The sequence below is a fragment of the Oncorhynchus tshawytscha genome, linkage group LG33 (genome assembly GCF_018296145.1).
Source record: "Oncorhynchus tshawytscha isolate Ot180627B linkage group LG33, Otsh_v2.0, whole genome shotgun sequence".
In the NCBI taxonomy this organism is placed as follows: Eukaryota; Metazoa; Chordata; class Actinopteri; order Salmoniformes; family Salmonidae; genus Oncorhynchus; species Oncorhynchus tshawytscha.
Window position 1 is genome coordinate 28,986,225 of NC_056461.1, and position 20,192 is coordinate 29,006,416.

General features: G+C 43.6%; 1 protein-coding gene across 6 annotated transcripts; it reads right to left on the reverse strand.

Annotated features, from left to right (window-relative positions):
- Positions 1-656: 656 nt before the first annotated feature.
- Positions 657-16,131, reverse strand: LOC112231100 (oxysterol-binding protein 2). Of its 6 annotated transcripts, XM_024397645.2 has the most exons (15): positions 15,481-15,617; positions 14,396-14,527; positions 13,321-14,189; positions 6,763-7,013; positions 6,332-6,500; positions 5,894-6,017; positions 5,565-5,634; positions 4,976-5,110; positions 4,630-4,875; positions 4,388-4,508; positions 4,134-4,237; positions 2,331-2,426; positions 2,064-2,248; positions 1,646-1,866; positions 658-1,484 (listed from the first exon to the last, which is right to left on the reverse strand). In XM_024397645.2, exons 3-15 carry the CDS (start codon positions 13,673-13,675, stop codon positions 1,342-1,344), a joined length of 2,220 nt encoding a protein of 739 aa, XP_024253413.1. In that variant the 5' UTR covers positions 13,676-14,189; positions 14,396-14,527; positions 15,481-15,617; the 3' UTR covers positions 658-1,341. The 6 variants fall into 6 exon arrangements, with proteins under 6 accessions (XP_024253411.1, XP_024253413.1, XP_024253412.1 ...); XM_024397643.2 differs by lacking the exon at positions 14,396-14,527 and having other exon boundaries at positions 657-1,484; positions 13,321-13,526; positions 15,481-16,131; XM_024397644.2 differs by having other exon boundaries at positions 13,321-14,527.
- Positions 16,132-20,192: the final 4,061 nt, after the last annotated feature.

Consider the following 20,192-nt stretch of genomic DNA (forward strand, 5'->3'; position numbering starts at 1 on the left):
GTACTAATTGCTCATGGAAAGATGCATGTAACATAACTTGTAAAGACTTTAGTTCTTGGTTTCTGAGATGAGGTCTGTACAGATCAAAAGTATTCAGTGATATCAGCGTCCACTACATGGGTGTTTTCATGCACTGCAGAAATGCACTGTTAAGTTACAAATCTGGGGAGTGCCTTGCTGTTGCAACGGAAGGAAACACTGGCACTGCACAATGTTACATATAGATATGCATAGTTACATATAGATATGCATAGTTACATATAGATATGTAAAGTATTCAAAACATTAGGAACACCTGCTCTTTCTATGACACGGCATCCAGGTGAAAGCTTTGATCCCTTATTGCTGTCACCTAAAAAAAATCTGCTTCAAATCAGTGTAGCTGGAAGAGAGGAGACAGGTTTTTCAAGCCTTGAGACACGGTTTGTGTATGTGTGCCATTCAGAGGGTGATTGTGCAAGACAAAATATGTAAGCGTCTTTGAACAGGGTATGGTAGTAGGTGCCAGTCACACCGGTTTGCGTGTGTCAAGAACTGCAATGCTGCTGGGTTTTTCATGCTTAACAGTTTCCTGTGTGTATCAATAATGGTCCACCACCCAAAGGACATCCAGCCAACTTGACTTAACTGTGGGAAGCATTGGAGTCAACATGAGCCAGCATCCCTGCGGAACGCTTGACACATTGTAGTCCATGCCCCAACGAATTGACGCTGTTCTGAGGGCAGCAGGTGGTGCAACTCAATATTAAGAAGGTGTTCCTAATGTTTTGTACCCTTGGTATATATTGGAGATAGTTGCTCAGACTGGAACAGGACATCCTAGAACCAAAACACAACCTCTTTCACTTTCCCCCCTACTTATCCATACAATTGTCCCAATATTATTCTATAATATTATACACTTACGGTAGTTATTACCTTATTACCAGATCAATGGGGCACCAGGCACCACTAGACATACCACCTCAAATAAGTATGGGTTTCCATGCAATAGCTCTATTTTGTAACTCTTAATCAAAATATCTCAAATAGGTTGTCTCTCTAACTTACTCTGTTGCGCCACGCACGCACGCACACACACACACACACACACACACACACACACACACACACACACGAGGCCATGCTTGCGAAACACACTGGTCAGTGATGGGGACAGAGAATGTTCTTGAAGTTTGGCATGGAGGGCTCCGTCTTTCTGGAACACACACAAATACACACACATGGACAAAGAGTTGGCCACATGTCAATGTGTTTGCAGCATGTGGACCCCTCCCTCTGCTTGTCCATCAGTCCCTCAGCTCTGCCCTCCAGTGATGTCACAGTCCCAGGGGTGGAGCCTTAGAAGATCTCAGGGCATTGGCTCCAGTCCTGTTTGTCTTTGGCCTCCCAGTATCCACCCCTGTACACGTAAGTGCTCTCCCCCGTTGAATCATCTGTCCTCCTCTCAAACCACAGTGGCTGGAAGCCCTCGATGTCTTGGCCTAAGGAGTCAGAGACACAAACATACACATATGTAACTCAATATGGGTAACATCTTGCTGACATACACTGTATTGCAATTGTCACACTTTTGCTTCCTAGTTTCTATACTGTAATCTCTCTTGAGATGTCCTTTATCAAGTCCTTCCACTACCCTCCTCACCTTCTTCCAGGACCTGTGTTGCTTGTGCCTCCCTCTTCCTCCTCTCCAGCCTTTGTCGTTCCTCCAGACGCTGTTTGTGGGCGTTGGCCTCGTCCCAAAGCCCCGCCTCCATCAGCCGTTGGTCGGGCCTCAGGCGGCTGTCAGTCGGAGCCACGCCCTCCTCAGGCTCGTTCAGTGTCAGGGCCAGGGAGGAGAAGAAGTGCATGTTCTCAGAATTTTCCCTGGGGAGTGGAGAGAAAATACTGAGGTGAAACAGATAGATAGGATGGACAGAGAGTGAGAGGGCGAGGAGCGGCGGGTAGTGATGTGGGAGTAAGAAGTGTCGCAAGGATGCAAGAGGAGAGGAATCAAAATGGTTGTATGAATAGGTTTACGTGCTTAAGGCTGACTTGATAATATGCAGGCAGGCTGATCTTACGGGAGAGTGTATTTCTTCCACAGCACTTTGGGCTGGAGGGTCTGATAGAGGGTCTTCTGTTTGCCCTCTGACCCTCCACATCCCCGGCTACTCTCCACTATCTTGGCACTCTCCATCTTGTCGTCCCAGGTACCAGACATAATGTGATGGGCCGTGCCCTCGCTATCTGCTACCACACCTGTCACCTGGAGTCACAACATCAGAGGGAGGGAGGAGACATTGAGGATGTGGGAAGGACTGCCTCTGTTTCTAAAACCATAGATTTACCTTGCGTGAGAGGTCTCTGGAGAAATAACTGTAAGGGACAAACTTGAGGTGGCAGGTGTCCTTGGTCCTGTGGTTGACTATTTCAATGTCCCCAGACTACAAAGAGAAAAACACAGGCTATTTATCCCATGCCACAGGCTGATGATTCTCCTGGTGGAAATTAGCTTCAGCATTATCGACACATGGTCAACAATATTATTACAAAATACTTCTGGTTTATCAATGTTAGCAATATATCAAAATCATTACTATTGGTGTCATTAATCATGAGAGACAATGTTGAGAGTGAGGACAGCAAAGCAGGACAGGGAGGGATGGATAGATGGGAAAAAACAGATTGGATTGTGTTTTTGGCAAACATGGAGACCTGATGATTCATGCAGACATAATGAGAGAGAGCAGAGTGAGGCAGATTCTCTACAACACCACCCACCACAGGAGGCTACTGAGGGGAGGACAGCTCATAATAATTTCCTGAATGAAGAAAATGGAATCAAACACATGGAAACCATGTCGTTGTCTCTGCCTGGCCGGTTCCCCTCTCTCCACTGGGATGATTTTCCTCTAACCCTATTACAGGGGCTGAGTCACTGGCTTACTGGTGCTCTTCCATGCCGTCCCTAGGAGAGGTGCGTCACTTGAGTGGGTTGAGTCACTGACGTGATCTTCCTGTCTGGGTTGGTGCCCCCCCTTGGGTTGTGCCGTGGCGGAGATCTTTGTGGGCTATACTCTGCCTTTCTCAGGATGGTAAATTGGTGGTTGAAGATATCCCTCTAGTGGTGTGGGGGCTGTGCTTTGGCAAAGTGGGTGGGGTTATATCCTGCCTGTTTGTCCCTGTCCGGGGGTATCATCGGATGGGGCCACAGTGTCTCCCGACCCCTCCGGTCTCAGCCTCCAGAATTAATGCTGCAGTAGTTTGTGTCGGAGGGCTAGGGCCGGTCTGTAATATCTGGAGTATTTCTCCTGTCTTATCCAGTGCCGTGTGTGAATTTAAGTATGCTCTCTCTAATTTTCTCTCTTTCTTGCTTTCTCTCTCTATCGGAGGACCTGAGCCCTAGGACCATGCCTCAGGACTACCTGGCCTGATGACTCATTGCTGTCCCCAGTCCACCTGGCCGTGCTGCTGCTCCAGTTTCAACTGTTCTGCCTGCGGCTATGGAACACTGACCTGTTCACCGGACGTGCTACCTGTCCCAGACCTGCTGTGTTCAACTCTCTCGAGACAGCAGGTGCGGTAGAGATACTCTGGATGATCGGCTATGATCGGCCACCGTGCTTCTAGACCTGCATTGCTTGTTGTTTGGGGTTTTAGGCTGGGTTTCTGTACAGCACTTTGAGACATCAGCTGATGTAAGGAGGGCTTTATAAATACATTTGATTTGATTTGTTTGATGTATTCGATACCATTCCACCCCAGTCATTACTGTGACCCCGTCCTCCTCAATGAAGCTGCCTCAACCTCCTGTGCCGCACTTCATTTGATCACTCTTTTGTTGCTGAAAATTGTCATGCGCCGCAGGAAATGCAGAACAACTTTGTGTTTTACATAAATTCACTGAAGACCCACAGTTACATTAAGAGTATTGCACTTTTCATGCAGCCTACTTACTTTTGGCCAGCCAATAGCCCAACCACCAATCAAGCACCATTAAGGACTAAATGTTCAAATCCTGTTGCTGCAGGATTACATAGCTGTGACAATATAGTCTTTTTTTTCTTCATTTTTCATCCTACATCTGTATATAAACAATAGGGACAAACAGACAAATATACAAACACACATTAAATATGTGAGACACTCACCTGGTCAATCCACAGTTTGCCCACTATGATGTTGTGCACCGTGGAGGTGACTTTTCCCCACACATAGTGATTCCCACTGGAGTGGAACTGCAGGTGGATGCAGCCTAGAGAGAAAGATAATTCAAATAAACAACGTTATACAAAATGTTTAATTAATATGGATTTGAAATAGCTATGTGACATGATTCTGTATATGTAACCAGTATTTAGTGCATATTGGAGGACAATGTACATACTGGGTATGCACGGCTCACCTAATGGCATTACAGAGATGTATTTCCCTCTGAACTTGCTGTCGATAGTGATCTCCTGCCACAGGGTCCAGCCTCGTTGTGACGTCACATGGTGGGCGGCGGCTGGGGGGTGGTGACTGACCTGAGAGAGCAGGAGGAGGAGGGTGACATTGTCAGTAGTGCGTGGGCCATTCTGTTTGTCTCTGTGCATCTTAGACATGCTTCAGAGCGAGAGCGTGCCCGGGGTGTTCGTTGTGTCTGACCTGTTCGCAGATGGAGCGGTAGCCGAAGTCATCCAGCCGGTCCAGCTCGTAGGTCTCCCCCAGCAGGGGGTTGAAGGGCTTGGCAGTGCGGTGGATGGTGGTGGAGTAGGAGGACACAGAGAAGGCTGCCACCAGGCACATCTGCTCCAGGGACGATTCGCAGCGAGACGCCCGGTCCAGCAGGTCACTGTACTCTAGATCCTCAGTTAGACGCTGCAGCATCGACAGGGGCTCGTTGAAGTTTACCTGAAGTCACAATTGCAGGCAGACACACATTGGAGTTGCGTCCTGCGTTTAATACACAAACACTAGTACAGACCGTATAATCACTTCTCGTTTCTCTTACAGGCATGGGGATCTTGGACAGCTCCTTGCCGATGCAGTTCTTCATGATGCTCCACAGGTTAAGGGAGTAGTTGGGTTTGTTTGGGATGCGGCTCCGTCTAACTCTACGCAGCTGGACGTTGTTGGAGCCAGAGTCCTGAGGAACACATGCATGGTCAACCACAGTTAATCAGGTAAGCAGAGGTATTACAGGATAGACCTCAACAAATATTATTTCACCCTAAAGTATTGTATCATACAATCCCTGAGGCAGGGTTCCCCAACTGGTGGGCACTTTTATTTGGCCCCCCAAGTTTTCTGAGAAAAAAACGTATTCCCACACATAATAGAGACACATGACCGTATACAAATGTAAGCAAGGTTTAAATGTAATAGGTTTTCATTTCTTGTGGTTAATTTGCAGTTAATTTACAATAATACAAATCATTTGTAATTAGGTTCCGGCCCCCCGACCATATACTCATGAAAAACAAATTGGCCCGCAGCTGAATCTAGTTGATGATCCCTGCCCTAAGGTAAGATAACCTTGCCTATGATTTACTAAACCTCTGTATGTAAAGAGGTGGTAAAGCATAAGACTGCAGACTCACATTCTCATTGTGGCTCCATTCACTATTGGGTAATCCTCCACTCATGATACTCTGGTTACTGCCGGAGCGTCTGAAACACAAACACACTACAACTACCATATACACAAAACACAGTCAAATGAATTCATTATACATTTTAAAGCCTAATGAATTATGCTAGCATCGTCGTATTACATAGCTATATGAATGAATTCTACTTGGCCCCATGATCAGTAGAGATCAGGTCAGTGACCCGGACTGGTTCTGAATCCAATGCAACACATGTAATAACTAATGTTTCAACAGCAAGCTTCCTTCATCAGGGTTTCATCCCAGTGACCCTGACTGACCTGTGCTGGGTGTGGTCAGAGGCGGTCACTGTGATGAAGGCAGGGGAGTCCTCCATGGCATCAAAGAACTCTGTGTCTTCATTCTCATCACTGGCGTCACCCTCCTGCGTTCTCTCACCTACGTCTGCCAGGTACACAGGATAATTACAGTTTGAGTTAGGGTGTTTTGTTTGTGTAGATCTTATTTCTCAAACCGGAGTGCATTTATGCTACAATAAATGAAATTCTGAAAGATAAACCAGCGACATCCCACTATGAATGCAGTGCCAGGGATGACCAGAGGAGGGACAGTTTCTTGTGAGATTCCAATCCATACCAAGCAATAAACTGCACCAAACTACCTTCACGGTAGGAGCTTAAACCATTGAGTGTTTTCTAATCTTAATCAAATATGAGAGAACAGACTGGTGTGTGTGTGTGTGTGCGCGCACCTCTGACCTGGGTGTGTGCTGGGAGCCTCTCTCCAGGCCCTCTCCAGGCTGTTGTGCTGCTTGGCTAGCTGTTCAATAGTCTCCTCCAGGTGGTGGCGCTGTTCTCTCTCATACTGCAGGGCTCTCTGCCACCTCCGGCTGTGTGTCTCTGCTACGTCCAGGAAGTCCCTACAGGCCTGAGACCATACAGAGGAGAAGGCAGCCACAGAGGTGACAATATATCAATGACACCTCTAAAGTTACAGAGCATAGGTACAACACACAGTCCAATATAATAAACACTCCTATTGATCATGGCATTAAGAGTTCTTATTGTTGCATTGATCAAAGCAGTAGGATGACTACTAGCATTGGTTATACTGAAAAATCGATTGAAGTAGCCAGTAGGTGCTGTACTGAAATGTTGGCAAAGTGTTAGCAAAGTGAGTCGGTCCTCACATTGATCATAGCATTGGAGGTGATGCGGAAGAGTGTGGCACGCTCGTTGACAGTCTTGAGTTTGTCGGTGCCGTCAGTGGCCGTGCGCAGGTCCTCGAGCTCGCTGAGGGATCGCTGCAGGGCGGCGCCGTGCTTGCCGATTAGCTCGTTGCAGGTGCTCAGGTCGTCCAGCTTACTGGCAAGGGTCTTCAGAGCCCCTTGTGTCAGGGCTCGGTCAGGCTGGGGCACAGGGGCCTCGTCTCCAGAGTCATCTGTACAGACAGAGGGTGGTAGGGATGGTTAGAGGGAGCAGCACTGAATTTGTTCCATTCATTCAGGCATTTGCTTACAAAGCCATATTCTTAAAATAGCATTGACTCTATAAATCTGCAAGTGGAGAAGACATGATGATTGATTTGAAGGGCGGAATGTGTTCTTTCCTTTCATACTGTCATACAGTTTCCATTATGGACGAGAAGATGAGGTAGAGATACTGTAGACAATTATAGTTTTGATGCAGGCAGAGATAAAATAACTTATCACTGACAAAGAGATATGGAAACAAAGATGGAGAGATTCTACAGAGATGTGAAGTTATGTATGGGAATAGATTGAGAGTGTGAGACGGAAAGAGAGATCAACCGTTGTGACCCCCCCCCCCGACAGGAAGCTATGAATTACATTTCTATGGTCGCTGTGGAAACACAGGCCCAAGCAATTGGAGGACTGAGTTATTTTTAGCAGTGGAGGGAGAAAAACGATGACGCACTTCACTTCCCTCCGCTCCTCCCCCGTGTTGGTACCATCAGTCACAGGCAGCAAGAGGAAATAAATCGACCAGTACCAGCAGAGGCAGACATATTCCTGGGGTGCAATCATTGTGGATTTTAATGAGCTCAGAGAGAAAGGACAGGCGGAACAGACAGACAAGTCTCTCAGTGAGAGCAGCAGTGTTACAGACATCTCAGAGCTGCTGGAGCCTGGTGTCTGAGACACCCGCCACGGTCACCTAGATCTCCACAACTCTGCCATCTGCATCCTACAACAATAAAGTAATCTGGAGTACTACCCTGTAGACTAGATTATTGACACCTCATAACTTGAATCCTACTGTTCACTGGTAGTCTAGGACATTGGACAAGATGGAACGCTAGAGAAAACAACATTGTAAGACCCTTACACTTTACATGGTGCCAGAGGCATCAAAAAGCCCCAAATCAGAACAACTCAAATTATAAACAACCCTTGCTGTCTAGAAATAAAAGCTAGGCTACTCATCTCCATATCGACAGAACTTTGCCAAACTCAAACACTACTGTAGCGTGAATCCAGTGGTTGTAAGTAAATGTCAGAATAAACCATGTAAATATCACAAATACCTACAATAGATCCTACCGTAAAAACACAGATCTGGGCCAAATCCATCAGCTTCTGCATTTGCCTGCTTCATGTGACATGCATGCATATATAAGCTACCATCTCCCAGGCAGGTTGTCTGACTCAAGGCCAGTGTCAGGCAGAGCATCCTTGGAGCGCCAGACAACAGTGAAGGACTCCCATGCTGTTATTAGAGAAAAAACAAAATAATGGAAAGTGGATTTATGAGCTCTCAGGGGAAGATTAAAATGAGAGTGAAAACTCCTTCAGACATCTGCAGTGGTCTGATGAAACATATACAACACATGGGGAGAGAGACAGATAAGAGCACCCAGGAGAGAGAGATAGATCTCTCTCTCTCCTCTGACAGCTGCTCTACCAGTGCACAATTGTCTTAGCATAGTCACCAAACCTGTGACTCTGAATAGAAGCACACCCATCCTAGGAAATGTCTGTGATAATGTAGCCTAAATGCACTGTGATAATGTAGTCTAAATGGATTATGATAATGTAGTCTAAATTAACTGTGAGTAATATCTGCTACACAGTAGAAGGAGATGAGGAGGGCTGCATGGTATGTCTGTGCGATCGTTAAGTACACATCATCATCTGTCATGTGTGGGAGTCAGAGGAAAACATGTCAGCAGATAATTGATAGAGATGGCCATGACTCATACATCTGAATGACTCATGTGTGACAGTGATCCGCCCCTACAGGTGATGGAGAGGGAAACCACAATGGGGATGGGCAAAGGAAAGATGCCAGGAGAAGGAGTAAGGAAAGAGGAGAGACAGGTGGTGTGAGCTACTGTAAGGTGTTTTGGGTGGACACTTACAGTGCCTTCAGAAAGTATTCCCACCCCTTCACTTTACCAAATGTTGTTGTGTTACAGCCTCAATTTCAAATGGATTAAATTGAGATTCTGTATCATTGATCTACACACAATACCCCATAATGTTATTAATTAGGCTTTGGATGGTGTATCAACGCACCCAGTCAGGCGTCCTTCCTAACTCAGTTTCAGGAGAAGAAGGAAACTGCTCAGGGATTTCACCATTAGGCCAATGGTAATTTTAAAACAGTTACAGAGTTTAATGGTTGTGATGAGGAAACTGAAGATGGATCAACAACATTGTAGTTACTCCACAATACTAACCTAATTGACAGAGTGAAAAGAAGGACGCCTTGGGTCTCCATATTTTCAAGCATAGTGGTGGCTGCATCATGTTATGGGTATGCTTGTAATCATTAAGGACTGGGGAGTTTGTCAGGATGAAAAAAGAAACAGAATGGAGCTAAACACGGGCAAAATCCTAGAGGAAAACCTGATTTAGTATGCTTTCCACCAGACACTGGGAGATTAATTCACCTTTCAGCAGGACAATAACCTAAAACATAAGGCCAAATCTACACTGGAGTTGCTTACCAAGAAGGCAGTGAATGTTCCTGAGTGGCCGAGTTATAGGTCTGCCTTAAATTTACTCAGTGCTGTAAAGTACTTAAGTAAAAATACTTCAAAAAGTACTACTTAAATAGTTTTTGTATCTGTACTTTACTATTTATGACAACTTTCTAAAGACAATTATTTACTTTTTACTCCAAATATTATCCCTGACACCCAAAAGTACATTTTTAAGACTTAGCAGGACATGAAAATGGTCCAATTCACACACTTATCATGAGAACATCCCTGGTCATCTCTACTGGCTCGGATCTTGCGGACTCACTAAACACAAATGCCGCACTGCTTCTTAACACAGCGCACATCCAGCCCGGAAGCCAGCCACACCAATGTGTCGGAGGAAACACCGTGCCCCTAGCGACCTGGTCAGCGTACACTGCACCCGGCCCGCCACAGGAGTCGCTAGTGCGTGATGAGACAAGGATATCCCTACCGGCTAAACCCTCTATAACTCGGACGACGCTAGGCCAATTGTGCGTCGCCCCATGGACCTCCCGGTCGTGGCCGGCTGCGACAGAGCCTGGGCTCGAACCCAGAGTCTCTGGTGGCACAGCTAGCACTACAGTGCCTTAGACCACTGCGCCACCCGGGAGGCCGAAATTGGCCCTAATTAAATCGGCCATTCCGATTAATCGGTCGACCTATAGTCTGAGCGTTGGAGTGTGACCCTGGCTATCCATAAATACATTTTAAAAAATAGAATAGTTTGGTTTGCTTAATATAAGACATTTGAAATTATTTATACTTATAGTATAGTTTAGCAATTACTTTTACTTTTGATACTTAAGTATATTTAAATCCAAATACTTGTATATTACTTACTGAAGTAGTATTTTACTGGGTGACTTTTACTTGAGTCATTTTCTTATAAAGGCATCTTTACTTTTACTCAATATGACAATTCTGTACTTTTCCCACCACTGAATCTAATTGAAAATATATGGCAAGACCTGAAAATGGTAGTGTAGCAATGATCAACAACCAATTCGACAGAGCTTGAAGAAATCTGAAAATAGTAATTGGCAAATGTTACACAATCCAGGTGTGGAAAGAGACTTACCCTAAAAGACTCAGAGCTGTAATCACTGCCAAAGGTGCTACTACAAAGTATTGATTCAGCAGTGTGAATACTTATGTAAATTAGATATCTGTATTTAATTTAATAGATTTGCATAAATCAAGGGGTATGAATACTTTCTGAAGGCACTGTAAATCAAGGGGTATGAATACTTTATATTGATGGGTTGGCGGGACTTTTAAACATCTTACCAAAATTATGACCAGGTCGGTTGGTGGAAATAAAAGTACAGGCTTTGTTGCCGGCAATACCTTTCAGATATAAAGGAAAGTTGGCAAAAACCTGGCGGCATGTTAAAGTTGCCAGCAAAAGCTCTTGCTCTGCTGCAATCATCTAAGACAACTGGTGTGTCCATCTATCATCATCTAGAATCTAATTAGTGAAGACCTCTGTTATAATCATCAGATCACACACACACACACCTTCAGTAAACACCAATCGGATTAACTTCCCCTGGTACAAAACAATACCACAACAACAATAACAGCTCCTAAATATGGGGGCAACTCTTCAACGGTGCCCAATCTCAGTGACCAGGGAATTAAAGCAGAGATCATGAGGCTAATATCCAATTAAAATCCACAGCTATGCGAGAGGAATGATGTTTACTATTATTGCACCACAAGTGTCCATTGTCCTATATTACTGAAGTTTCAGCAGTTTCTGGGCCATGGGCAAATGGAGAATCATCTAAATGGGTTCAGATCCTACAAATGCTGTTCAGTGACTTAGCGTAGCTTCATTTGCTACATCTGTTTGGCCGCATTGACCATAGCCACTTGCCAGGTTGTTATTGTAAATAAGAATATTTTCTCAACTGACTTCCCTGACTCACCAGGATGTAAGAATTTGTTCTTAACTGACCCATTAAATAAAGGTTAAGTAAACAAACAGATGACTTTAAAGTTTAAACCCATGTCCATAAAAACAAGCATACACAGACAAACCCTTCAGAGGCTAAGAGTACTGTGGAACGAAGCCGAGGCACAACCCCTCTCCTATGAATGAATGCAGATCCCTGAGAAAATCAGTCATAAATCCAATCTGTAGAAAAACGTGCATTACATGTATTACCACCATCTGTCATATCTAGGTCAGTTCAAATCAGTAAGGAGCTAAAGATAGATCTCTGACTGAGCATTGCCTCAAAGAGAAGCGGACACATTAAAGATGCCAAATAACATTTAATAATCAGGTACTCACATTTGTTCCAGTGTGCAGCTGATAAATGAAGTCTACCCCACTGACTGTCAAAGCGAATTACCATGAGGACACAGTACCACACAGGGAATGAATCCACTCACAAATACACACACCAACCCCTCCACTATAGCTAACTTGACAATTATTTCCTCAATATAGTTATTGCAGGTAATAAATACTTACAGAGGAAAACTCATTAGGAGGCTGCACTGAATCTCTTTCTCTACAGTGCAGATAGAGAGAAAATAGTCTTAATGGAAATATGAAGCATCTCTCTCCCCATAGCAGTGGGAGGAGGAGTATAAATGCTGGAAGGTCACTTCATTCAACTCCGGCTGTCGTCATACTCAAAAAGGGAGGGGTATGGAGAGAAAGAGAGAGCAAGTGTGTGAGGGAAGATAGAAATTAGATGTAGAGCCGAGAGAGAAGAGAAAGAGAGAGAGAGATGTCATTACAAGCTGTGCCCTTGCACCATCCTTCGCAGTCACCCTCTTTCCCACAAGCTCACTAAGTGCATATCAGAGAACTGGACTTAAACCAGCAATCGGTGGAGACAGCTTAAAACTACAGTTCAATCAAGAAAGTTAATTCTCAAGGACACCAGAGCAGTGCCCACTCTTAGCAATGCAATTAGCAAAAAAGCCACACGATAGCTTGTTGAAATGACTGATAAGTGACAGTCTCCATTGGAGGTTTTTAATGGAACAGAACCAACCACCACAATAATTATATTCAAATGTTGCATTATACGGCAGGGTAGCCTAGTGGGGCGGCAAGGTAGCCTAGTGGGGCGGCAAGGTAGCCTAGTGGGGCGGCAGGGTAGCCTAGTGGTTGGTTAGAGCGTTGTAGTAGTAACTGAAAGGTTGCAAGTTCGAATCCCTGAGCTGACGCGGTACAAATCTGTTGTTCTGCCCCTGAACAAGGCAGTTAACCCACTGTTCCTAGGCCATCATTGAAAATAAGAATTTGTTCTTAACTGACTTGCCTAGTTAAATAAAGGTAAATTAAAAAATTGAGAAAACAGGAACACTTGTCCCAAACGGTCAACATTTATTGAGCAAGCCACCTTGTGGTTGATTGCATGAATGATGCTGGTAACCTTGACACGGAACGCTACATTATAAGATTTGTTTACCTCGGGTGCCTAACCTTAAATTCCAAAAACAGAACCTGCAGTTAATGTCCCAATATACATTTTCACCTCCAATGAGACAAGGTAAAGGTAAGGTAAAAGGTCAAATATCCTAGTCTCAATACTTCGGCATAACTTTTTCATAATGTAAATTCTAATTCCTTTCAAAAGGGTCACAAATCACTGTGTCATGTACAGCAGTAAAGCCACAAATCATACAGTGTTGTCATAATTTATTTTGAATGTAAGCTAAACATTCTTCACCCACTCTACCATTTAAAAACATCCCAATCCACTCAAACATATAATTTTCCATTGTCTCTCACCTGATTGGTGCATCATGTGACTGGCGTTGGCCTTAGCCTGTTGGAGGGCAGAGACCCAGCGCTGACTCTCCCCATCTGAGGTGGCCTTCAGGTGGTAGCTCCGCCCTCCGCTGGTTAGCACCAGGTGGCACGCGTCACCCACTTCAATGTGTGCCGTGGTCAGGGAGATGGTGCCACGGCAAGTGTGGGCCATCTCTGCCTGAGTCCTAATGCACAGAGACGCACACACACCAACACACGTACACACACAGAGACAAGGGAAGAGTCTGCTGACTAAATCTAGTTCTACAGAGACAGAAATGTCACAACACGGCACACACACATGCACACCACACAAATCCAGCCACACACACATGCAATTATTTATATTTCATAGGAGTACAGTATCTCATGGTTTGTTACACCTGCACCTACTTGAGCATAGCCGATGTGAGTGCTAGGCAGTGTATTTGTGTGTGCATGTCAGTGCAATGAGCATGCGTTGGTTATGCCAGGGCATTTAACTCTTTATTCTGTGCTGGTACTCAAGAGTTCAGTGACAAACACACATGGCAGAGCAGTCATGCATTCCCATCAAACACTGTAGGGCAGCCGGGGAAAGTGGTGATGTCCAAGTGTGTCTACACACACCTCTGACAAATACCTCACAATGAGTGCATAACAGTCTGGCTGACATCACTCTTAACTGGTTTTAGGGAACTGTGCCTAACAACTGTGAAGGCCGTTACTGAATTAGAGGACCACACGTTCTAAAAGCATCAGATAAAACATGTCAGACATCTTATACATCATAAAGAAATGTAACGACCTAGGTGGGTCTCGTAGGTTGCTACATAGATATGCAGTGTCGTACACGCTGACAATCATTCCTGTAAAATAACCCCCCACCCACAAAAAAAGCTATTCCAATATGAATCTCACCTAAAATATTATTCACAGCTTCATCTATAACAATTATCTACATGAAATGTGCAAATGTCATCATATATGCAACCATAAATATAGACTCATTGGTCAGTTTATTAGTTACACCATCCTGTTGACCAGTATGGCTAGAATGGGCAAAACGAGTGACCTAAGCGACAGAGCGTGGTATGATCGTCGGTGCCATGCGCGCTGATTCCAGTATCTCAAAAATGGCCGGGCTCCTGTGCTTTTCACGCACGGCAGTGTGCGACAAACAAACGTCATCCAGTCAGCGGCAGTCCTGTGGGCGAAAACAGCTGTTGAGAAAGAATTGCAAGAATTGGGCAAGCTAATAGGCTGGCCACAAACAGGCAAATAACGGCGCAGTACAACACTGGTGTGCAGAACGGCATCTCGGAACACACAACTCGTCGGTCCTTATCATGGATGGGTTATTGGAGCAGATGACCACACCAAGTTCCACTCCTATCAGCTAAAAACAAGAAGACATGGCTCCAGTGGGCATGTGATCACCAACATTGGACAATTGAGGAGTGGAAAAACATTGCCTGGTCCGACGAATCCCGGTCCCTACTGCCTCATGCTGATGGTAGAGTCAGGATTTGGAATTAGCAGCATGAGTCGATGGCACCATCCTGCCTAGTGTCAACAGTACAGGCTGGTGGTGGTGGTGTAATGGTGTGGGGGAGTCCCTTGATACCAATTGAGCAACGTTTGAACGTCACAGTGCACCTGAACATTGCCTCCATAACAGCCTGAATTATTCGGGGCAAAGGGGGGTTTGGCCAAGTACTAGATGGGTGTACCTAATAAATTGTCCACTGAGTGTATATTCATTCATTTAGAGTCTGATACGTTTATTTTTTTCTGCTTTTGCCTAATTATCTCCCACACATTCTGCATTTATGCCCAGTCATTGACTGACTAGAGAAACGCCTTACTGTGGGATGATGCTCATCATGGCATGCTATTCTCAATTGCCAAATATCTTAACAGACTTGTTTTGGTGAGTAATATTGGTCCAACTACAGCAGTTCTAAAGTCACCTGTTAACGTTGCTGCATTTGTATTAATTATGCACGCCAAGCAGTCTATAGACTCAACTACATGATTCATCTGAAATTACATTCACTATGGGATTGGTTCTAAACTGCACTTGACTTTGCTTGCATTAACGCAGCTAGCTATCTAACTAGCTTTCTAAGGGTAGCATAGCTAGCTGCTAGCAATTACCTGTAATATGACAGAAGGCCGTTGCTAAGGACAAACCACCGACGTTGGTAGCCCTTCAAGTAGTTAGTCCATTTATACAGCCAGCCTTTGTAGGTGTCAGACCCCACAGGTTGCCCCCCTGAAGAAGTAGGGGAAGAAAGCAAACTCTTCCCCGGTTCACTCATTTGCACCAGTGTCAGCGGTAGATGGAGTCAAAGGAATCAACACTGAGCTGCTAACGTTAGCAGGCTACTAGCTAGCGCTGGAGGGATGATACTGCTAGCTAGCTTGCCTATGAACGACCGCGACACCGTACCCATGAAGTAACGCCGAAGAGGTAACCCACTGTAGTTATTTACTAGTAGTTCAGCTAGACGGAGTGGGGCTACCACGGCAATGGAAGCCGTGTTTAGCTCGATGATTCTCCCGAGCGGAGCGTTCAGCACTGATCCTGGTGCGAATAGGGGAAGAAACGTGTGTGGCGTAGATGCTCGGCCAAGTCCAACACTGGTTTATGACAAAGACTGTCTATTATATTGACAAGATATTCGAGTAACCGATTTAGCAAAGGAAATACATGTCCTCAAAGATGGGAGGAAGCGAGATCAGTCTGCGGTCCAAACACGTTATTTTTTACCCCTCAACACTCGCCACTTTCCCTCCGGGAATTCCCGTCGAAACCGGATGCAGTTTAATTGCCATTTTAAGTGGAGGTCCAATTCACGAACGTTACCCCCAAAGCGTCTGGTCTATATCTTTACATTAATAAATGTGAACTCATAGCTGTCAAAGATTGTGTGACACCTTCATATTACGGTATTCCAGTAAAAGAAGAACTTACATATTTAGGCATAACCATTAAAAAGGATCAGAAGTCTAGAGGCTTACTAAATTATTAACCCTCTTATTAAAAAACCACAGAAGAAGCTAAATCAAGGGCTACAGAGGGACTTATCTTTAAAAGGTAGAGTCCTAATAACCAAGGCTGAAGGTATCTCTAGACTAACATATGGTGCTCTATCTTTATATCTTCAGAGTAAAATAAGCAAGGAAATTGACCAGATGCTTTTCAACTTTCTTTGGAGAAACCGTACCCATTACATTAGGAAAACTGTTGTAATGAACACTTATGAGAATGGTGGACTGAATTTTCTGGACTTTACTACTTTAAATAATACTTTTAAGATCAATTGGATAAAACAATTCCTAAGAAGACCCACTTCTATCTGGAATGTTATTCCTCATCATGTCTTCTCTACTTTTGGTGGCCTTAACTTCATGTTGTTTTTCAATTATAATATTGACAAAGTTCCAGTGAAACTTTCTGCTTTTCATCGGCAGGTTTTCTTATCATGGTCCTTAATTTATAAACACAATTTTTCTCCACACAGTTATTATATATGGAATAATCGGGATATATTGTATAAAAATACTTCTTTGTTTTTAGAATATTGGTTCCGAAATAATATCCTATTGGTGAGCCAACTGGTAAATGCAGAGGGTCTTTTACTCAGTTATAAGGAATTCTTATCACTTTACAAGGTCCCTGTAACACCTAAAGATTTTGCAATTGTTTTAGATGCCATTCCCTCAGGTGTTGCTATGTTATTCAGGAACGTGTCAAGACCTGACCCTCAGAGCCTACCTTCTATTGACCCTGTTGACTCATCAGTAGGAAAGATTTGTTTCTCTTTTGGTCCATTCAACAACAGAGTGATACGAACCTTGTTTCAGCAGGATGTTGTATCTATACCTTATGCCATGCCTTATTGGAATGGATTTTTTGATAATATCTGTTGGAAAAAAGTTTGGATGTTGCCACACACATACCTACTTGTTAGCAAAATTAAGGAAGTTTCCTTTAAAATTATTCATAAATATTATCCTGCCAACCACTATATGAAGAAGTTTAAGGAAAACATCAACTCAAATTGCTCCTTTTGTAATGACCACCCAGAAACAGTGTTGCATTTTTTTTGGCATTGTATGCATGTAAGAAAACTGTGGCAAGACATCAGTAGGTTTATAATTTAACACATTTATGAAGATTTTACACTATTGTGGAGAGATGTACTGTTTGGATTCTTAACATACGTTAGAAATAAGCTGAAACATTTTTATGTAATTAATTTAATTATTCTTTTGGCCAAATTTCATAGACACAAATGTAAATTTACAAACAGAAAACCACATTTTCTTACCCTACAAAAATAAATTTAACTTTATTTTAAGACGGTTAAATGCTCTACTAACAAAAAAGCTGTTAGAATTGTAAGTATATATATATGTCCCTTAAGGTCCTTGTGTAATTGTAATGTGATATTGTACCCCCTAGCTCGATTGTCCATTGTTTGTAATCTATGTATTCTTGTGTTCCCCCATGTGCTTAATGTATTGTTAATAAAAAATAAAAATAAAGTTACCCCCTCGGCCTTTGATTTAGCTCGAGGGAGCGAGTGAAGAACTTTGATCACTTGTGGGGTTGATAAGACCCACAATTCAATCCAAACTGCAGTCACCTGTCAAACAATGGTGGCCGCGAAGTGTCAAATTTAAACAACAAAGCTACATTTTCAGGAAAGTCAGGCAAAATCATTTTTTAGCACGATAAAAAATATATATACAGTACCAGTCAAAGGTTTGGACACAACCTACTCATTCAAGGGTTTTTCTTCATTTTTGCTATTTTTCTACATTGTAAAATAATGGTGAAGACATCAACACTATGAAATAACACATATGAAATCATGTAGTAACCAAAAAAAGTGTTTAACAAATCAAAATCCACTACTGTTTAAAAGTTTGGGTCACTTAAGGAATGTCCTTGTTTTGAAAGGAAAGCTTGTTTTTTGTCCACTAAGATGACATAAAATGTATCAGAAATACAGTGTAGACATTGTTAATGTTGTAAATGACTATTGTAGCTGGAAATGGCTGATTTTTAATGGAATATCTACATATGCGTACAGAGGCCCATTATCAGCAACCATCACTTCTGTGTTCCAATGGCACGTTGTGGTAGCTAATCCAAGTTTATCATTTTAAAAACCTAATTGATCAATAGAAAACACTTTTGCAATTATGTCAGTGTAACCGATGTGAAATGCTTAGCGGGGTGCGCGCTAATAGCGTTTCAATCGGTGAAGTCACTCACTCTGAGACCTTGAAGTAGTTGTTCCCCTTGCTCTGAAGGGCCACGGCTTTTGTGGAGCGATGGGTAATGATGCTTCGAGGATGGTTGTTGTCTATGTGTGCAAAAGGGTCCCTGGTTTAGAGCCCAGGTAGGAGCGAGGAGAGGGACGGAAGCTATACTGTTACATCAGCACAGCTGAAAACTGTTGCCCCGATTAAAGAAGCAATAAAAATGGCCTTCTTTAGACTAGTTGAGTATCTGGAGCATCAGCATTTGTGGGTTAGATTACAGGCTCAAAATGACCAGAAACAAATAACTTCCTTCTGAAACTCGTCAGTCTATTCTTGTTCTGAGAAATGAAGGCTATTCCATGAGAGAAATTGCCAAGAAACTGAAGATCTCGTACAATGCTGTGTACTACTCTTTTCACAGAACAGCACAAACTGGCGCTAACCAGAATAGAAAGAGGAGTGGGAGGCCCCGGTGCACAACTGAGCAAGTGGACAAGTACATTAGTGTCTAGTTTGAGAAACAGATGGCTCACAAGTCCTCAACTGGCAGCTTCATTAAATAGTACCGCAAAACACCAGTCTCAACATCAACAGTGAAGAGGCGACTCTGGGATGCTGGCCTTCTAGGCAGAGTTGCAAAGAAAAAGCCCTATCTCAGACTGGTCAATAAAAAGAAAAGATGAAGATGGGCAAATGAACACAGACACTGGACAGAGGAAGATTGGAAAAAAGTGTTATGGACAGACAAATCTAAGTTTGAGGTGTTCGGATCACAAAGAAGAACATTTGTGAGACACAGAAAAAATGAAAAGATGCTGGAGGAGTGCTTGACGCCATCTGTCAAGCATGGTGGAGGCAATGTGATGGTCCGGGAGTGCTTTGGTGGTGGGAAAGTGGGAGATTTGTACAGGGTAAAAGGGATCTTAAAGAAGGCTATCACTCCATTTTGCAACGCCATACCCTGTGGATGGTGCTTAATTGGAGCCAATTTTCTCCTACAACAGGACAATGTCCCAAAGCACAGCTCTAAACTATGCAATAACTATTTAGGGAAGATGCAGTCGGCTGGTATTCCGTCTATAATGGAGTGGCCAGCACAGTCGCCGGATCGCAACCCTATTGAGTTGTTGTGGGAGCAGCTTGACCGTATGGTATGGTACGTAAGAAGTGCCCATCAAGCCAATCCAATTTGTGGGAGGTGCTTCAGGATGTATGGGGTGAAATCTCTTCAGATTACCTCAACAAATTGACAACTAGAATGCTTAGGCATTAGGTCTGCAAGGCTGTAACTGCTGCAAATGGATTTAAATTAAAAATCATTATAACCTTGTCAATGTCTTGACTATATTTCCTATTCGTTTTGCAACTAATTTCATGTATGCTTTCATGGAAAAGGACATCTAAGTGATCCCAAAGTTGAACAGTAGTGTATATTTTCTATTTTAGATTAATCATTTGCCTCCCTTTGCCTTGATAACAGCTTTGCACTCTCAACCAGCTTCACCTGGAATGCTTTTCCAGCAGTCTTGAAGGAGCTCCCACACATGCTGAGCACTTGTTGGCTGCTTTTCCTTCACTCTGCAGTCCAA

What these genes read in the sequence shown, in the direction of transcription:
- LOC112231100 (XM_024397643.2), bottom strand. Translation starts at nt 15,644, where the DNA reads ATGAGTGAACCGGGGAAGAGTTTGCTTTCTTCCCCTACTTCTTCAGGG. An exon ending in TCACATGATGCACCAATCAG is followed by an intron (nt 7,014 to 13,320) that starts GTGAGAGACAAT and finishes CTGTCTGTACAG; the next exon opens with ATGACTCTGGAGACGAGGCC. An exon ending in TGGAAGAAATACACTCTCCC is followed by an intron (nt 1,867 to 2,063) that starts GTAAGATCAGCC and finishes TCCACTCCCCAG; the next exon opens with GGAAAATTCTGAGAACATGC.